Source organism: Cervus elaphus, chromosome 21 (genome assembly GCF_910594005.1).
Source record: "Cervus elaphus chromosome 21, mCerEla1.1, whole genome shotgun sequence".
NCBI lineage: Eukaryota > Metazoa > Chordata > Mammalia > Artiodactyla > Cervidae > Cervus > Cervus elaphus.
In genome coordinates, this window is record NC_057835.1 from 29,629,940 (window position 1) to 29,648,571 (window position 18,632).

General features: G+C 42.0%; 1 protein-coding gene across 1 annotated transcript in view; it reads right to left on the reverse strand.

Moving 5' to 3' along the window:
- The window catches only part of CA8 (carbonic anhydrase 8), an 87,698-nt gene extending 69,551 nt beyond the window's left edge, over positions 1–18,147 (reverse strand). The window contains exons 1-3 of the mRNA XM_043880123.1: positions 17,684–18,147; positions 16,043–16,234; positions 3,200–3,324 (exon numbers count right to left, since the gene is read on the reverse strand). Coding sequence (XP_043736058.1) covers positions 3,200–3,324; positions 16,043–16,234; positions 17,684–17,783 — 417 coding nt within the window. The 5' untranslated portion in view covers positions 17,784–18,147. The remainder of the gene's footprint in view (positions 1–3,199; positions 3,325–16,042; positions 16,235–17,683) is intronic.
- Between the last annotated feature and the right edge of the window lie 485 nt (positions 18,148–18,632).

An 18,632-nucleotide genomic window follows, 5' to 3' on the forward strand; every position in this document is an offset into this window, starting at 1 on the left:
ATATAAAAAATAAAAGGGTTTCCCAGGTGGTGCAGTAGTAAAGAATCATCCTGCCTATGTAGGAGACGCAAGAGATGAGGGTTCAGTTCCTGGGTGGGGAAGATCCCCTGGAGTAGGAAATGACAACCCACTCCAGTATTCTTGCCAGGAGAAGTCCATGGACAGAGGAGCCCAATGGGCTACAGTCCAAGAGGTCACAGTTAGACACAATTGAGCACACACACACATAATTTTTAAAAGTCAACAGGCAAGCTTGATGAATTTCTGTTAAAAGATATCCCCATGTTATATGCAACAGACAAGGTAAATATCTGTTTACAGTGTTTGTGGAATAAACCATCCATTTAAGTAAAATCAACAAAAAGGAAGTATGTATCGAAATATCTTCTGGAGATTAAAGTCAGTCTTAAACTGCAAACAAGAAACAAAAAGTGTCCTAGAAAATTATTTCTTTTTAAATCATGTACCCCAAACAGTACCTGGTCCCCTCACTCTCCACTGTTCCTTTGGTTACGTCCTTATGTTCCAAACGGCCCCTGATGGCAGTTCAGGACAGGGGATGGTGGCAATTTATCCACCTATCTCCACTTAGGCATCTCATTCCCTCCTCAACTGTTCTACATGGAGTCCTTCTCTCTTTAACTGAGTCAGCCCTCTCCGCCTGAAAACCCAACTTACCTTTCACTGCCTCCATTAAAACAAAACAAAACAAAAAACACCTGACTCACAGTTACCTCCCTCTAACTCTGTTCACCCCCAGCACTAATGCACTCAACAGGACCCAGCACTGAAAACCAACATCAGGTGACCAGTAGAAGTATTTCTCTCTAGGACTGGATCACAGATAATCTGGGATAACACAGAATCCAAATATTATTCATCACCTATTTTGGAAAAATTACAGTCAGTAATTCCATCATTCTAAACATAAAAATATTTCTGCAGAAACAAAACCAGAATTTAATCTCCACTCAGCACAAACCATTACCTGTGCTTAATGGACCAGGACAGTTAAAGCTTCATCAAGTAGCAGGACCAATCTGAACGTTCGATCCGGAAGTTCTTTTTGACTTCGGGGAGAAAAGCACATATCACTGACTCACTTAAGCGAATAAAACTCCCCAAGGCTGTGAGTTCTGCGTGTCACAAGCAAACTCACTGAATCTTCATCCAGAAGTTGGTGCTTTCCCAAGGACTCCCATCTCTCCCTAAATTTTTGATTAGACCAGTATATCTTTGAAGTCTGGTTGAAATGGAGAAGCTTTGCAAACACAAAGAAGAGGGCAGGATGACAGCACAGTGTTTTCCTGTCCCTCCACAGCCCTCAGCTACTCTGCAGATTTAGTTATTTGGAATTGTCTTTGGTCCTCTCTCTTCTCTCGTATGTTCTGGCGTGAACTCTTCCTTCTCACTTTGGATGGGGATAGGGCAGCAGCAAGAGGTGACAAAGAGATTGGGTGGAACTGTTTCAAGGCACTAGAAGTGAGAGAATGTCTACAGGCATTGAGGAAAAAAGCCCCTAGAAAGGTAACATCTGAAGACCCAACGTCGCCCATCAAGTCCTTAAAGAAGTATCTCCAATTATTGTCCTTAGTATCACATACCACATATACTATTCAACACACTGCAATTGGGTTTTTCCCTCCATCCTCAAAACATGGAGTATTTTTTCATTTAATATTTCTTTTAAGACCCTGAGTTTTTTTTTTAAAGGAAGGGATATTTTGAGCTTTCAAAAGAAAACTTTTTTAATGATTATTCAAGCAACACTGAGAAATATTTTCTTTGATTTCATTCTTTAAGGTACATGTATCACTTATATAAACAGTAGTGATTTCCAGGCAATGAGGCAGATATGAATGTGGCATCTGGTCATGAGCAATTCCATACTGCAGTACATGCAGCTGGGAATGATAGAGAGGAAGACTGGCATTTTGATGGCCCCTCAGATATACCATTACTTGTCACTAATGGACTATTTCCCAGGCGAGAACTTTGGTCCTTACAGAAAGAAATATTAAAAAAAAAAAGAAAGAAAGAAAGAAATATAAACAACAGAGGCATCTTGTCAATCGCACCAACATGGGTTGTCTCGATGTTCCTTGAACTGGACTCAATGTTGGAAGGAACACAGAGTGAGAGGGAGACTGTCTTAGCTTGGGTTGTGATAACGAATTACCATAGACTGGTAGCTTAAACAACAGAATTTATTTCTCATAGCTCTGGAGGCTGGGAGGTCCACAGTCAGGGTACCTGGTGAGAGCCCACTTCCTGGCTTGGAGATGGTCCTGTGTCCATCAACCAGCAGTGAGCAAGGAGAAGCAAGCTCCCTCTGGAGTCCATGAGGGCACTAATTCCATTCATGAGGGCCCCACCCTCATGACCTCTTCTAATCCTAATCACCTTCCAAAGGCTCCACCCCCTAATATCATCACATGAAGGGGTAGAGTTTCCAACATTTGAATTGAGGGGGCAGGGGGTGGCAAATCACAAACACTTCAATCCATAACAAGAGCCCACAGTTAGTGAGAAGGACTCTTTAAACACTAAAGGTTACAATGCATGAGATCAATGCCTCAGCAGCCATCTATCAAGGGAACTGGGAGCACAGAGGAGGGAGAAATTAATTCTGCTTTGGGAAGGAACTCAGAAAGAGTACCATGAGGAAATGACATGCTAACTAGATACTGAAGAAGAGCAGGAGTTGACTAAGAAGGTAAGTAGAAGAGTGACTTCTTCAGACAAAATAACTCTCTAAAAATCTCTTCTCTCTCCCCCTAATTGCTTGAGATGAATAAAGCAACTTACCAATTTTAAATCAGAACTAAACTAGACTTTTAATTACCATTGAGGTTTCTCCAAAAGTTGCCTTCTGCTTATCATCTATTCATAGCATCCACAAAAGTGACCTGCTGAATCTGCAGAATTTTTACAATAATAATAATACTATGATGAAACTTAACAGCATAGATTACCTTTATAACCAACAGCCCCTGCGCATTCTCCAGGCCCACTAACGCTAATGGGAAGTTTCTTCTGCTGCCAAAAGCTTATTGAGGACTTTTTTATTTTAATATAAATTGATAAAATTCAAGAACTACACAGCTACTTGGAAACTAAATCATTTTCAGTAAATCACCAAATACTCTACATGAACAACAAAGTTTTGGTGTTGTTCAAGCTGATTTGTTCTTCTTACCTCCATGGGAAAAGCTTTGAAATTAACTGTGTGCTCAGAACCACGCTGGTTTTCTCTTCCCCAATGAAATCTAACTTCATACAGCTCAAATTCATGTCCTTGAGGCAATGGACCTCCTGATAGAACTGAAAAAAGAAAAGAAGTTCTACTTAATTACATCTCAAACACATTCATCGGCACAGCATTAGAAACATGTGGGGACATTTTTTGCCAAGAGGTCTCATAAATTCTACAGATTAAATTCACATAGCCAAAATGAGGAGAGTATAACTACTGTGGGATGAATTCATACTATCATCTTGATACAGCAGGCATTCAAAAACTCTAAAATACTTGGGAATGACATGTATATGCTAACTTCTTACATATTTTAGGCACAGGAGCAGACAGGAAATAAACCCAGCAGCTATCGCAGTTTCCCCTGAGACTTAAACTTAGCATTGATCAGGAGATAAGAATATGACCTGAGTCTCAGACTGACCAATAATTTTCTATAGACTTATCACTAAATTAAACATTGTTTATAGATAATCCATTACACAAGCACCATTTCAACTGAGAGAACAGATGTTAGCTGGCATAATTACCCATGAAACCAATTATTATTAAGCCAACCTGGTTTTTCAACAATGAAATCACAATTTTTAAGAAGCTCTCTATCATCCAGTGTCACATAAATGCAAACGAAATAAAACTGTGATAAAATATTCACAATATTTAAAATATTAAATTTTAGTTCTATGGGGCCCTGTCTCTGTGTCTCACTTGTGGAGATAACCTAGAACTCTGTCCCAAACAAGGGCACTCTGAAGGATGATGGAAAGTACATCTAGTCTAGAAGCAACAAAATACTGGGCAGGGAACTAAGATCTCGCTTCAAGCCACTGCTCACTGCTGTCTCCCTGAGATCGAGATCAGCCCGCACCATTTGAAATTGAAGCACCCTTCACCCTCTGTGTCTATGACCCGACCTAAGGCTTTGGGGCATTGGCGGGGGCGGAGTGGGGGGTGGTGAGGGGTACGGTTCCAACACTCCACTCTTAAAAAAGAGCAGAAAGTTGTCTTGAATGAGGCTTAGCTCCACAAGGCTAAGCAGAAAGAAACTTGTGAAACAAAGAGGATTAAAAATATCTTTCCCCAAAACATTTTCATCAGGTACACACACACACACAGTTTCTGAAACTGTTACAGAGCAGTTCACTAGTACTTTCTTATAGCAGTGGGTGAAGCTGATCCTGTTAGTGAGTTCAGGGGCAGAAAAGAGAGATCTGAGCTTCACCCATACACCTCCCACCTGCCTAGTGGCCAATATTTCTTCAGATTAAAACTTGGAAATAGAGATTATATTTTTAAATGCCCTGACAATTCAAACTGCACAGATGTATGTCTTATTGAGAAGTTCCAGGCCCACAGGGGTTTCACTGAAAAATACCTGAACAAATACTTTTTGATCACCTACACTGTGGCAGGCACATGGTGTTTAAGACACATGGATGTTGACACAACAGACAAAACTCACTGGCTTCATGGATCTTACATCCTGCTGGGATGAAATGCAAATGTATATACTTATGAAGATCAGACTTTTACTGTGATATTTATTTGGTCATTACAGGGCTTCCCTGGTAGCTCAGACAGTAAAGAATCTGCCTGTAATGTGGGAGACTCAAGTTCTATCCCTGGGTGGAGAAGCTCCCCTGGAGAAGAGAATGGCAACCTACTCCAGTATTCTTGCCTAGAGAATCCCATGGACAGAGGAGCCTGGTGGGTTACACCCCACGGGGTCGCAGAGTCAGCCAAGACTGAACAATTAACACTTTCACTTTTGGTCATTACACGGTGCTCATGCTCAAGAAAATTCTAATGAAACCAGATCCTCGGGTTCTTACATTCTACTGGGTTGAAAAGGAACACAAAGAAGGGAAGCGTTTTTAACCAAGCCTGGTCCCCTGGGAGAGGTGACAAAGGGGAAGCTATCAGCCAAGAATTGGTTCTGGTACCTTTCACTTTTGCTGCAGACAAATAATCCAAAGCTAAATCACACTAAAATCACAGGGCCATGCAAAGCCATAAAAACTGACAATATCCTGAATTCAGAATTTTATGAGGTTCCAGGTAAAAGCATTACCTGGTCATCCCCCACAAGTGATTGTGTTTACAGACTACAAATAAATAGCAGCTCTCTTTCACCCATTTGGCAGCATCCTCTCAAGGCATTATTCTTCCTTTGGACCATTTACTTGCTTTACAAGAAAACTAGTCATACCAAGAGAAGAACACTTTTCCTGCATTTATGAATATCAAATTTTGCTGAGTGATATTTTGTCACTCTATGGCAGGTTTATTAGTTGTGGTATCATCACATCCAAAAAAATTACCATGAAACATGGAACTCACACTGATGATGTGCTGCATTTCCTGAGAATAACAAAACTGTGAAAAGGATACAGGATACACTATTGTCATTGCTACCACCTCCATTGTCTTGAACGCTTTTTCTTTGATAGGCATGGCCATTACGCTTATAAATATAAAAAAAGCTCCTTTCAGAAGCTTCTGCAAAATCTGAGAATCTATAGAGACATGACACATATACACTCCCCTGAATCAATCTAAGCTTCTATAACCCTTTGCTGAAAACAGATTTGCCAGAGAGTTCAAAGGTTGAGTCCCCCTCATTTCATTCAAGTTCAACACATGTTTTGAGACGGACTCCATGCCTGGCCATGTGTTGACCATTGTGTGTGAAAGGAAGGATATAGCCTTGCACTGGCAAGGCATTCTCAGTGCTGAAGGAACTAAAAGTCATTTCATAGGGGCAGAAGGGAAAGGGGCTTCCCCAATGGCTCAGCAGGTAAAGAATCCAACTGCAATGCAGTAGATAGGAGTTCAATCCCTGGGTTGGGAAGATCCCCTGGAGGAGGAAATGGCAATCCACTCCAGTATTCTTGCCTGGAGAATACTACAGACGGAGGAGCCTGGTGGGCTCCAATCCAAAGGGTAGCAAACAGTCAGACACGACTGACGACAGAAGTTAAAAAAGAAAAAAGAGCAGAGAAAAATGCACAAGGCAATCGGAACCCTGCAGGATCCAAACCAAAACCAAGGGTGGGGGTTGGGGGGGAGGGGAGGAGTTAGAAAGTAATCAGGGAAGACTTTATGAAGGAGGTGACAGCTAAGCAAGCCTTAAAGGGTAAGCTAAGTGCAGAAGTGAGAGACTATACTTTAGAAGCATAAAGAAGAGGTTCAGAAAGACTCAGAGGTGGGAAACAGCCAGAATGGGTGCCAAGAGAACAAAGTCAGAGGTGTCCAATGGCCAAAGGCAGGCCTCAAGGTATGAAATTGGCCGAGTGGGGGTGGGCAGATGGCAGCCCATGCAGACGGGCTGGAGTTTATCTTGGAGAATCATCACTAGTTTTTACGCAGTGAGCTAATATTTTTGCATTTTAAAATATTACTCCCAGGTCTGGGACTTCCCTGGTGACCCTGTGGTTAGGACTCTATGTTTCCACTGCAGAGGGGTACCAGTTCCATCCCTGGTCTGGAAACTAAGATCCTGTGTGCCGCGAGGCACAGCCAAAGAAAAAGTGGATTAAAATATTACTCCTAGGTCTGCATAGATGGTAGATCAGAAAAGTGCAAGCCCAACTGTTGAGAAAGCTGCAGCCAGTGGAAATGACTTATGGAGTCATTTCCCCAAATTCAGGAAGACCAACGCCAGTGGCCCCTGATGGATCCCCCAAAGAATCAGCAGTCCCTAAAGTTCATTCTCAGTAAGTTTTTTTAATTTATTTTAAATTGAAGTATAATTGCTTCACAATGTTCTATTAGATTCTGCCGTACAACAGCATGAATCAGCTATAAGTACACACATATCACCTCCCTCCGGAGCCTCCCTCCCACTCCCTTCCACCACTCTAGGTCATCAAAGAGCACGTCTCAATAGGTTTAAAGACTTTATGACCTCAGTTTAATTTTTAAGGAATCCCAAATGTATTCATAAAACATTCTAAAAAATAGTATTAATTAGTTCTTTTAACATTTGAAGTCTTCAAAGCAACAATCAATATGTTTAATAGTCCTTAGCTTTTAACCTATAGCTTTATTTCACATTAAAGAATAAATATCATCAGCTCATAAATGCAGTGCTAACATCAAACAACAGGGCAAGGAGGCCAGTTAAACTGGGTCTATAAGCAAAGTGAAGCAGATGAAGATGACAGTCCAGATAATTCAAGTCCCCCAGAGTCAGCTAATAATAAATATGATCGTAAAGAGATTCAAGTTTTGCTCTCCTAGTTGTCCTCATTTACACGAACTTCTCTAAGAAGAGATAAGTTAATTTGTCTTTCAGGTAGTAAATGATCAATAAATATGTATTAATGGAGGGAAGGCTCTCATTTGAGGACCAGCTGAAGGAACTAATTATGTCTGGAAAAGAAAAATAGCAACTTCATGATATGTTGGTAGTAATGAATATTTTGAAGGATGTCCTGTGGAAGAACAATTGCAGGACCTCCCTGGTGGTCCAGTCCGCCTGCCAATGTAGGGACACATGTTCGATCCCTGGTCTAAGATCCCACATGCTGCAGGGCAACTACACCCATGTCCACAACTACTGAGCCTGCGCACCCTACAGCCTGTGCTGTGCAACAAGAGAAGCCACCACAATGAAAAACCCATGCCCCACAGCTAGGGAGTAGCCCCCATCTGCCACAACTAGAGAAAGCCAGCAAGCAGCAAGGAAGACCCAGTACAGCCGAAAATAAATATTAAAATAAAATTTTAAAAATAAAAAAAAGAAGAAAGTACAATTACATGTGTTCTGTATAGGTCCAGAATTCCACTATAGAAGTGATGACAGAGATCCCAGGACTTTTTGATGTGGTTTCACTCAAAAGCATAATGGATCCTCTCTCAGTGAGGCATGAATATCTTTTCCTGAGCTGTTCAAGCTGAAGACATGCAGCTACTGGCCAGAGGGTCTGAGATCGGGGGCTGGAATGGTGGCCTCCAAGGGGCCAACCCATTCAGTGAATCTATGATTCGGTCACCTTCCTAATCTCATCTGCTGCCTTATTGTATCACCTACACAATCAGACTATTTTCTTCTCAAGAAGAGGGTCGAGGAAGAAACTTTGAGAAATTCCATCAATTAAGGATAATGGGGAATGAAGAACTGGCAGAGGAAAGGTAGTCAAAATTAAGAAGAAACATCCAGAACTGGTGTCATTGAGACCAAGAGGAGAGTTTCCAAAAATTTCACTGCAAATGCAGCAGAATTAAAGTACTGTAAGGATTTTAAAGTGGTCCTTTGATCATGGGATGAGGAGCTTATCAATGACCTTGGTTTGGAAACTTTCAGCAGGAGGTCTGGAGTGAAAGACTTGTGCTCATGACATCTCTCAAATTTAAAACCCCAGATAGGGTTATTAAGGGCTTCCCTCATAGCTCAGTCAGTAAAGAGTCTGCCTGCAATGCAGGAGACCCAGGTTCAATTCCTGGGTCAGGAAGATACCCTGGAGAAGGAAAGGGCAACCCACTTCAGTATTCTTGCCTGGAGAATCCCATGGACAGAGGAGCCTGGCAGGCTACAGCCTATGCGGTCGCAAGAGTCAGACACGAATGAGCGACTAAGCACACTTATCTAAGGAAACTATACCATAAGGATTATGCTAAAAGCTTTCACTTAATAAGTGGAAGTATTTAAATTATACTACAGTTGTTGTAACTCCTTTTAGTAATTCTGTACTCTTTTTTAATACAAAACAAAAAAAATTTAAGACTTCTTATATAGACCATTTTTAAAGTCTTTATTGAATTTGTTACAATACTGTTTCCATTTTATGTTTTGATTTTTTGGCCACAAGGTATGTGGGCTCTTAGCTTCCCAACCAGGGATCGAACCCACGATTCCCTGCACTGGAAGTGAAGACTCAACCACTGGACCACCAGGGAAGTCCCCCAAAAAAATTTTAATTGTGCTTATTCTACAAATTTTTTATTAAATAAAAAACAAAACAGCATCCAAGGAAACTTCGATGCATTACTACCAAGCAAAAGAAGCCAAGTAGAAGCCTATAAAATGTATGATTCCAACCACATGACATGAAAAATGCAAAACTATGGAGACAGTATAAGGGTTTGTGATCGCCAAGAGCTGGGGAGAGAGACAGAAGAAAAGGAGGAACACACAGAATTTTTAGGGCAGTGAAATCATTCTGTATGATATTACAGTAGTGGACACATGTCATTAAACATTTGTTCAAGCTCAAAAACACCAAGAGCAAACCCTAATGTAAACTATGGACTCTGGGTGTAGATGAGGTGTCAGTGTAGGTTCATTAACTATAATGGATGTACCCTCTGGTTACACGCTTTTTCACCTGCAGTCAACAACCAGAATACAGACAGCCAAGTGTGAGCCATCACACGGCTTCCCCCAGAGAAATTCATAAACCTACAAAGGCTCCTCCAACAACACAGCCTGCTCCTACTTAACCACGTTACTGTGACAGCCACCAGACCTCAATCCCTGCCCACATGCAGAGCCTCTAACTCGACTTTCAGACCCATTACTAAACGTGAACAAAGAGCCAAAGGTCACTGGACATTTGAGAAGAACCTCCGGCATAAAAGAGAGAGACCAAAACAAACAGAAGAAGAACCCCAGAATAAAACAGACACACAGAACAGAAAAAAGATCCTGTAATCAAGAAATAAACACTGGTAGGTGTTTTTTTTTTTTTAATTCATAGAATAAGCACCATATTTTATAAATTAAAAATATAGGAGCAGATTAGAGATAAATATAAGACAATTAGAAGCCAGATATAAGAGAGTAGAAATTTAATAGAAAGAAATAACACATGTAAATCCATGGCTGACAACTACAATATTGTAAAGTAATTAGCCTCCAACTAATAAAAATAAATTTAAAAAAAGAAATAAGTTGAGGAAATCTAACAAAATAGAAGAAAGAAGACCTTAAAAAAAGAGTTAATGACTCTCCGACATAAATCACAGCAGGATCCTCTATGACCCACATCCCAGAATATTAGAAACAAAAGTAAAAATAAGCAAATGGGACCTAATGAAACTTAAAAGCTTTTGCACTACAAAGGAAACTATAAGCAAGGTGAAAAGACAGCCCTCAGATTGGGAGAAAATAATAGCAAATGAAGCAACAGACAAAGGATTAATCTCAAAAATATACAAGCAACTCCTGCAGCTCAACTCCAGAAAAATAAATGACCCAATCGAAAAATGGGCCAAAGAACTAAACAGACATTTCTCCAAAGAAGACATACAGATGGCTAACAAACACATGAAAAGATGCTCAACATCACTCATCATCAGAGAAATGCAAATCAAAACCACAATGAGGTACCATTACACGCCAGTCAGGATGGCTGCTATCCAAAAGTCTACAAGCAATAAATGCTGGAGAGGGTGTGGAGAAAAGGGAACCCTCTTACACTGTTGGTGGGAATGCAAACTAGTACAGCCACTATGGAAAACAGTGTGGAGATTTCTTAAAAAACTGGAAATAGAACTGCCACAATCCACTTCTGACCCAGCAATCCCACTTCTGGGCATACACACTGAGGAAACCAGATCTGAAAGAGACACGTGCACCCCAGTGTTCATCGCAGCACTGTTTATAATAGCCAGGACATGGAAGCAACCTAGATGCCCATCAGCAGATGAATGGATAAGGAAGCTGTGGTACATATACACCATGGAATATTACTCAGCCATTAAAAAGAATTCATTTGAATCAGTTCTAATGAGATGGGTGAAACTGGAGCCCATTACACAGAGTGAAGTAAGCCAGAAAGATAAAGATCATTACAGCATACTAACACATATATATGGAATTTAGAAAGATGGTAATGATAACCCTATATGCAAAACAGAAAAAGAGACACAGATGTACAGAACAGAATTTTGGACTCTGTGGGAGAAGGCGAGGGTGGGATGTTTCGAGAGACCAGCATTGAAACATGTATATTATCTATGGTGAAACAGATCACCAGTCCAGGTTGGATGCATGAGACAAGTGCTTGGGCCTGGTACACTGGGAAGACCCAGAGGGATCGGGTGGAGAGGGAGGTGGGAGGGGGGGATCGGGAGGGGGAATACATGTAAATCCATGGCTGATTCATGTCAATGTATGACAAAAACCACTACAATATTGTAAAGTAATTAGCCTCCAACTAATAAAAATAAATGGAAAAAAAAATAAAAAATAAAATAAAACAAAATTTAAAATACAAAAATAAATAAATAAAGAGTTAATGGAAAAAGAGGGGAAAAAACAGAAAATTTATCAATTAAATAATATAAGAAAGTTCCTGAGAAATAAAAGACAATTATCTTTTGATTTTTGGGCCCACCAAGCACCCAGCACAGAGACACACAAGATATCTAAATATTTACTCTCACAAGCCCTTCTTCTCAGCAAGTTACTAGGAGATGAACTGTGGGAGGAAATAAACCAAAAACTCTCTGAAAAGAGGGAACAGTCTCAAAAGAGAATCACATCATCCAGCAAACATGGGATTGAGCACACAGACAGTCAGTGGACTTCCTAGGCCTGAGATCTAGGATGCTGCAGGCAATGGCAATCCAGGTGGGCTGGAGGAGAGAAGGAAGGGTGGATATGAGGGACAGAAGGACTTCAAAGGACTTTCTGAATGTCCTGGGAGAAGATGTGCCTGTTAGCTGTCAGAGAGTGTGGAAATGAAACCATGATGGATAAACAAAAAACCAAATAAACAAAAATACACTTATACCAGGGGTGGGCCCCCCCACACATTATTCAATAAAGGAAACAGAACATAGCCTCAGCTGGAAACAATAGTTGCACAGTCATAATAATAAAAACACTGAGCTAATTTAAATAACAACTATAAGTATACAGGGATGATGGGGGGCAAAACTTCCATGTGCTCATTTGCTCTGTCATGTCCAACTCTTTGTGACCCCATAGGCTGTAGCCTGCCAGGCTCCTCTGTCCATGGGATTCTCCAGGCAAGAATACTGGAGTGGGTTGCCATTTCCTCCTCCAGGAGATCTTCCCAACCCAAGGATGGAACCTGGGTAAATAAATAAACTGCTCCAGACACAGGTTTCTTTGTTATTTTTTTTTTTTTTAAGTATGGAGAAATACTGAAAAGGGAGAAACAGTGAAGAAATGACTGTAGTGGTAGAAAGGAGACAGGCATCTGATGGAGCAGGGTCTCTAAAGAGGATGGAGGAAGGGGTCAGAGTGTGTGCGCCAAACAGGCCCAGACAGAAACACAGACAACTCTTCTTCAGTGGTCAGGGGAGGACCGTATGGGCAGAGAGCCGAAACAATGCTTGATGGGCTCTGTTTTGGGGCAGCCATGAAATTAAAAGACGCTGACTCCTTGGAAGGAAAGTTATGACCAACCTAGATAGCATATTAAAAAGCAGAGACATTACATTGCCAGCAAAGGTCTGTCTAGTCAAGGCTATGGTTTTTCCAGTGGTCATGTATAGATGTGAGAGTTGGACTGTGAAGAAAGCTGAGTGCCAAAGAATTGATGCTTTTGAACTGTGATGTTGGAGAAGACACTTGAGAGTCCCATGGACTGCAAGGAGATCCAACCAGTCCATCCTAAAGGAGATCAGTCCCGGGTGTTCATTGGAAGGACTGATGCTGAAGCTGAAACTCCAATACTTTGGCCGCCTCATGCAAAGAGTTGACTCATTGGAAAAGACCCTGATGCTGGGAGGGATTGGGGGCAGGAGGAGAAGGGGATGACAGAGGATGAGCTGGATGGATGGCATCACCAACTTGATGGACATGAGTTTGAGTAAACTCTGGAAATTGGTGATGGACAGGGAGGCCTGGCATGCTGAGATTCATAGGGTCGCCAAGAGTCGGACACAACTGAGCGACTGAACTGAACTGAACTGAGGGGCCACAGAAAATTGTGAATGCTTGAGAAGGCACCAGAAAAAAAATGGCAAACTCAATGTGATGGAATAAATTTGATCTTTGAGCAAGAATGAACACAAATTGTCTTAATTGACAGCATTTGGACTTGTTCATTCCTCTACATTCTTGTGACACTTTTAGAACACCAGGTTGCATTTACTCTGACACCATAGAGGACTGTGTTGTCATTAATAGAAATCTTCAAGAACCATCTTACCCATCTGTATACAAACCAACATTCAATCACCATGGTGCCTGATGTGAAATGCATGTTAGTTGTATAGATATGTAAATATTTATTTACAGAAATGAAATGGTATGTTGACATAAACCAAGACAATTTACAGTGTAATACTAACATTACCTTATCACGTTTCCTATGTCAGGACAGTCAGCATTCAATAATTTTACTACGTACTTTAAAATTAATACATGATGCCCCATCATAGATAGCCCTCCCCCAAAAAACACCTGACTTAAGTTCGAGTTTATATCTGACACTGCCCTTTTGACTACACCTTAGATTCTATTTTGGGAAACAGCCTTACCTTGTCTAGACTCAGAGTAGCCAGGAAGACTAAATTAAAGCTCAGGAATATTCACAAAACTTTTGACTGTGTGGATCACAATAAACTGTGGAAAATTCTGAAAGAGATGGGAATACCAGACTACCTGACCTGCCTCTTGAGAAACCTGTATGCAGGTCAGGAAGCAACAGATAGAACTGGACATGGAACAACAGACTGGTTCCAAATAGGAAAAGGAGTACATCAGGGCTGTATATTGTCACCCTGCTTATTTAACTTATATGCAGAGTACATCATGAGAAATGCTGGGCTGGAGGAAGCACAAGCTGGAATCAAGATTGCTGGGAGAAATACCAATAACCTCAGATATGCAGATGACACCACCCTTATGGCAGAAAGTGAAGAGGAACTAAAAAGCTTCTTGATGAAAGTGAAAGAGGAGAGTGAAACAGTTGGCTTAAAGCTCAACATTCAGAAAACTAAGATCAGGGCATCTGGTCCCATCACTTCATGGCAAATAGATGGGGAAACAGTGGAACCAGTGTCAGATTTTATTTTTTTTGGGCTCCAAAATCACTGCAGATGGTGAATGCAGCCATGAAATTAAAAGACGCTGACTCCTTGGAAGGAAAGTTATGACCAACCTAGATAGCATATTAAAAAGCAGAGACATTCCTTTGCCAGCAAAGGTCTATCTAGTCAAGGCTATGATTTTTCCAGTGATCATGTATGGATGTGAGAGTTGGACTATAAAGAAAGCTGAGTGCCAAAGAATTGATGCTTTTGAACTGTGGTGTTGGAGAAGACACTTGAGAGTCCCTTGGACTGCAAGGAGATCCAACCAGTCCATCCTAAAGGAGATCAGTCCTGGGTGTTCATTGGAAGTACTGATGTTGAAGCTGAAACTCCAATACTTTGGCCACCTCATGCGAAGAGTTGACTCATTGGAAAAGGCCCTGATGCTGGGAGGGATTGGGGGCAGGAGGAGAAGGGGATGACAGAGGATGAGCTGGATGGATGGCATCACCAACTTGATGGACATGAGTTTGAGTAAACTCCGGGAATTGGTGATGGACAGAGAGGCCTGGCGTACTGCAGTTCCTGGGGTCGCAAAGAGTCGGACACGACTGAGCAACTGAACTGAACTGAACTGAATATTCACAATGAATAAAATATTCATAGTTGGAAATCAATACCTGTCCTATCTAACATTAAACCCAAAGATTTTATGGCTTGAAATATCAAATTTATTGATTCAGAATTAATCTGAGTACAGTTGGTCTCTGTTTATTAAATACTCCCCAATATTTCAACATATTCCTGATTTTACATTCTTGCCAAGAAGTGTAGTTAGTATTCACTATGAAAAGCAAGAAATTAATGCTAATTTTAAAATATTCTGCTCTCCTCTCCCCCATATATAAGCAAAAATGCAATTTCCTTGGTAATTATCCAATAGTTTTTCTAAAAAACATTTCAGATCCAACTCAAATAGGTTCAGAAGGGAGGAGGAGAGTTAAAAAAATAAATAAGAGTTTTGTTTGCCATTTAAAGAGACTGATTTTTACTGCTATTAATTAAAATTCTTCTTGCCATATTAATTATATTAATATTACTGTTAATTATATTATATATAATTATATATTAATATAGTAAAGAAAATTAATTTGAAAAGTCTATCTTGGATGCCAAATTATATCAATAAATGCTGATCTTCAGTTTTACAAAGCAGTAAGACAGAATTATAATTATCTAAATGATTTGAGCTAATCAACACTTTGGACAAAACGAAGATTTGTATACTTGCGTATGTTGTTGCTCAGTCGCCCAGTCATGTCCAATTCTTTGAGACCCCATGGACTGCAACACACCAGGCCTCTCTGTCTCTGACCATCTCCCGGAGTTTGACCAAGCTCATGTTCATTGCATCAGTGATGCCGTCCAGCCATCTCATCCTCTGACACCCTCTTCTCCTTCTGCCCTCAATCTTTCCCAGCATCAGGGACTTTACCAATGAGTCGTCTGTTCACATCAGATGACCAAAATACTGGAGCTCCAGCATCATACATTTGTATATACTTTTCCTCAAATTTTACAGAGCTGGAATTTGACCAACTAAGGTTGTTCCAATAACATCATATAACATGGGACAACCAACTGACACCTTCATAATTTCATCCTTTCCAAAATGTTTCAGAAAATAATTCCCCCAAAATGCATGCTATGGTATATAAAGGTATCCTGACAACAGAGCTAGGTTAGTCCTACCATTAAGGTCATACAAGCTAAATTAGCTTGGCAATGACTGCTAGTTTAATAAGAAGCACACAGAAACATCTAAAATACCTGATTTCGACTTCAGGATAACCTGAATGGTATGCCCGTCATTGGCGACCTCACAGTCCCGGCAGACCACATAATTCGGGGAGAGGCGGATATCCAGCAGTGAGGGGTCATATCGAGCCTCTCTTGAGTTCAAGTTAATGGGGGACTGGTACTCCCCATTAGCATCCGGAAACACCAAGCCCCACTCAACACCTGAGGACAAAATGAAGCAAACTTAGAACGGATTGAAAAAATAAGTTACAGCAAAATTTAACATGGGAAAACTAGTTTAAACATTGTTTATGATCCTTGCCACTATTAAGAAGATTATGACTACTGTCTCTTTACAGATAAGACATAGTATTAATAAAGTGCATGCATTTTTGCACTCAGAGGTTGAATGATCTAATGCTATCAAATATCACATTCGGAGTCCCAAACTAACAAAATGTTCTATTTGTGTACATAGAGGTACTAATTTATGGCTCTAGGAAACTCAGATCTTTAAGTGATTAGAAAAAGAAACAATACCACAAAAATTTCCTCTGCTCATTAGTTCAATTACGTTAAGTACTTGGAAAATTCCTGTAACTCTCAACGTTCTTGGTGAGAGTCAAAAACCAAAAATCTGACGCTAGTGAGTAAAAATTTCTTATCAGAAATGCAAACAATAGTTTGAAGTGTGCATATTCATATATACAGGGCTTCCTGGGTGGCTCAGTGGTCAAGAATCCACATTCCAAGCAGGAGACATGGGTTCTATTCCTAGGTTGGGAGGATCCCCTTGAGAAGGAAATGGAAACCCACTCTCCTATTCTTGCCTGGGAAATCCCATGGACAGAGAAGCCTGGCAGGCTACAGGCCATAAAGTTGCAGAGTCAGACATGACTTAGCAACTGAGCACACACACACATACTCCTATATACACATACCTATATATCATGCATATATAGATAATACTCTTTCCATATTTGCATCATGCAAGTTATAAACTCTGCATTTGTTGCAGATATGTAGTCAACATCAGCACCAATTGTCAGCTCCATTAGGAGTCCTACATCTTCAGGGATACATTTTAGGAAACTAAACTTTTTATACAAGGTCAATCCCCATCTTGCCAGGCCCACTGATTCAGCTCAAAAACTTAGGACTTGTTCAGGAAAAGTTGAACGGTGTCAGCATCCTTCTAGAAAACTCAGTAGCTCAAATAGATACTTTCTCCCTTCAGGCAAGCAAGAAATAGTTTCACGGACGCGATAAGAGACAAGAATCTGGAAAAGAGTGAATATATGCGTTTGTATAACTGAATCACTTTGCTGTACATCTGAAACTAACACAACTCTGTAAACCAAAGAATTTTTTTTCAAAGAAAGAAAATAAGAGTTTCAGTAACGCTGCATTCTCAAGGTGTTCAGTAACAGTTAAAGCTGCTCTTCTCGCTACTAGCCAGACGGAACTGTCACCAACGCAGCCTTTGGGCTCGCCCACCGGCGGCAGGTGCCAACCGCTGTCGGGACCAAGGCCGGGCTCCCGGAGAAGCACGCGGGCAGCGCCCGCTCTGCCCCGAGCGCCTGCTGCCCCTAAACGGGCCGGGGACCCACGTGGGAAAGAGGGGCGGCCGAGGCGCGGGGAGCGCCAGCCTCCTGACGCGCGGCGGGTTACCTTCCTCGTAGCCCCACTCCACGCCTTCTTCCTCTTCCTCATCATCCTCCTCCTTCTCCGGGAAGGCCACGGAATCTTCGATGAAGCTCAGGTCAGCCATGGGGAGGCCGTGGGTCCCCTCGGCGCTCTCGCCGGCGGTGCCTGCGCTCCCCTGCAGAGCGAGCGCTCCGGGGCGCGAGTGGGGTGTGAGTGGGAAAGTGTGAGCGCGCGTTCCAGGGGGAGGGCTGCCGTGAGTGTGAGCGCGCGTGTGTGCGAGGGGGATGAGTGTGAGCGGGGATGAGTGTGAGCGCGTGCCGTGAAGGGCAACGTGGATGCGAGCACGCGCGCGTGCCAGGCGGGAGTCTTTCGGGCGGCGGGCCGGGGACTCGCAGCCCGAGCCCGGCAGGAGCGCAAGAGAAGCTGCGGCTCCAGGAGCGCGAGCAGGCAGGTTATAAACCCGACCGGGGCGGGGCTGGACGGGAGGGACCGCCCCCTGCGCTCGGGCCGGGCCTGCGGTGGACCGCAGGGAAACGCCGGGGCTCCGGGGCGAAGCCGTGGAAACGGCGGACCCCGCCGCCCCCACCAACGACACACACAGCGGACCCCCCAACACACACACACCCCGCTCCCGCGCCTTCCTTCTAGAACCCCGGGGTCTGCCCTGAGCACCCGGTGCGCAGAGCCTTGGCCAGGGCTCCCTACCCTTGTGTATTGTCATCTGACTCCAGGAAATACCACAAAGAACGAAGTGGGTCGGGAGAAGAGAGATGAATCACCCCGATGAGAGAGGGCTTGAGAACCCCTTACCAAAACCAAAAAACTTTCCCGATCCGAATCTTTGTCATTGAATATTCACTTTTTAATTTAATTCATCCTTAGAGACCAGTGGAAAGGAGTACGGAAAATTTTCCAGGAAGCCTATAGTTCCTACAAATATTTAAGGGAAAAAAATGTTTTAATCTAGAGAAGT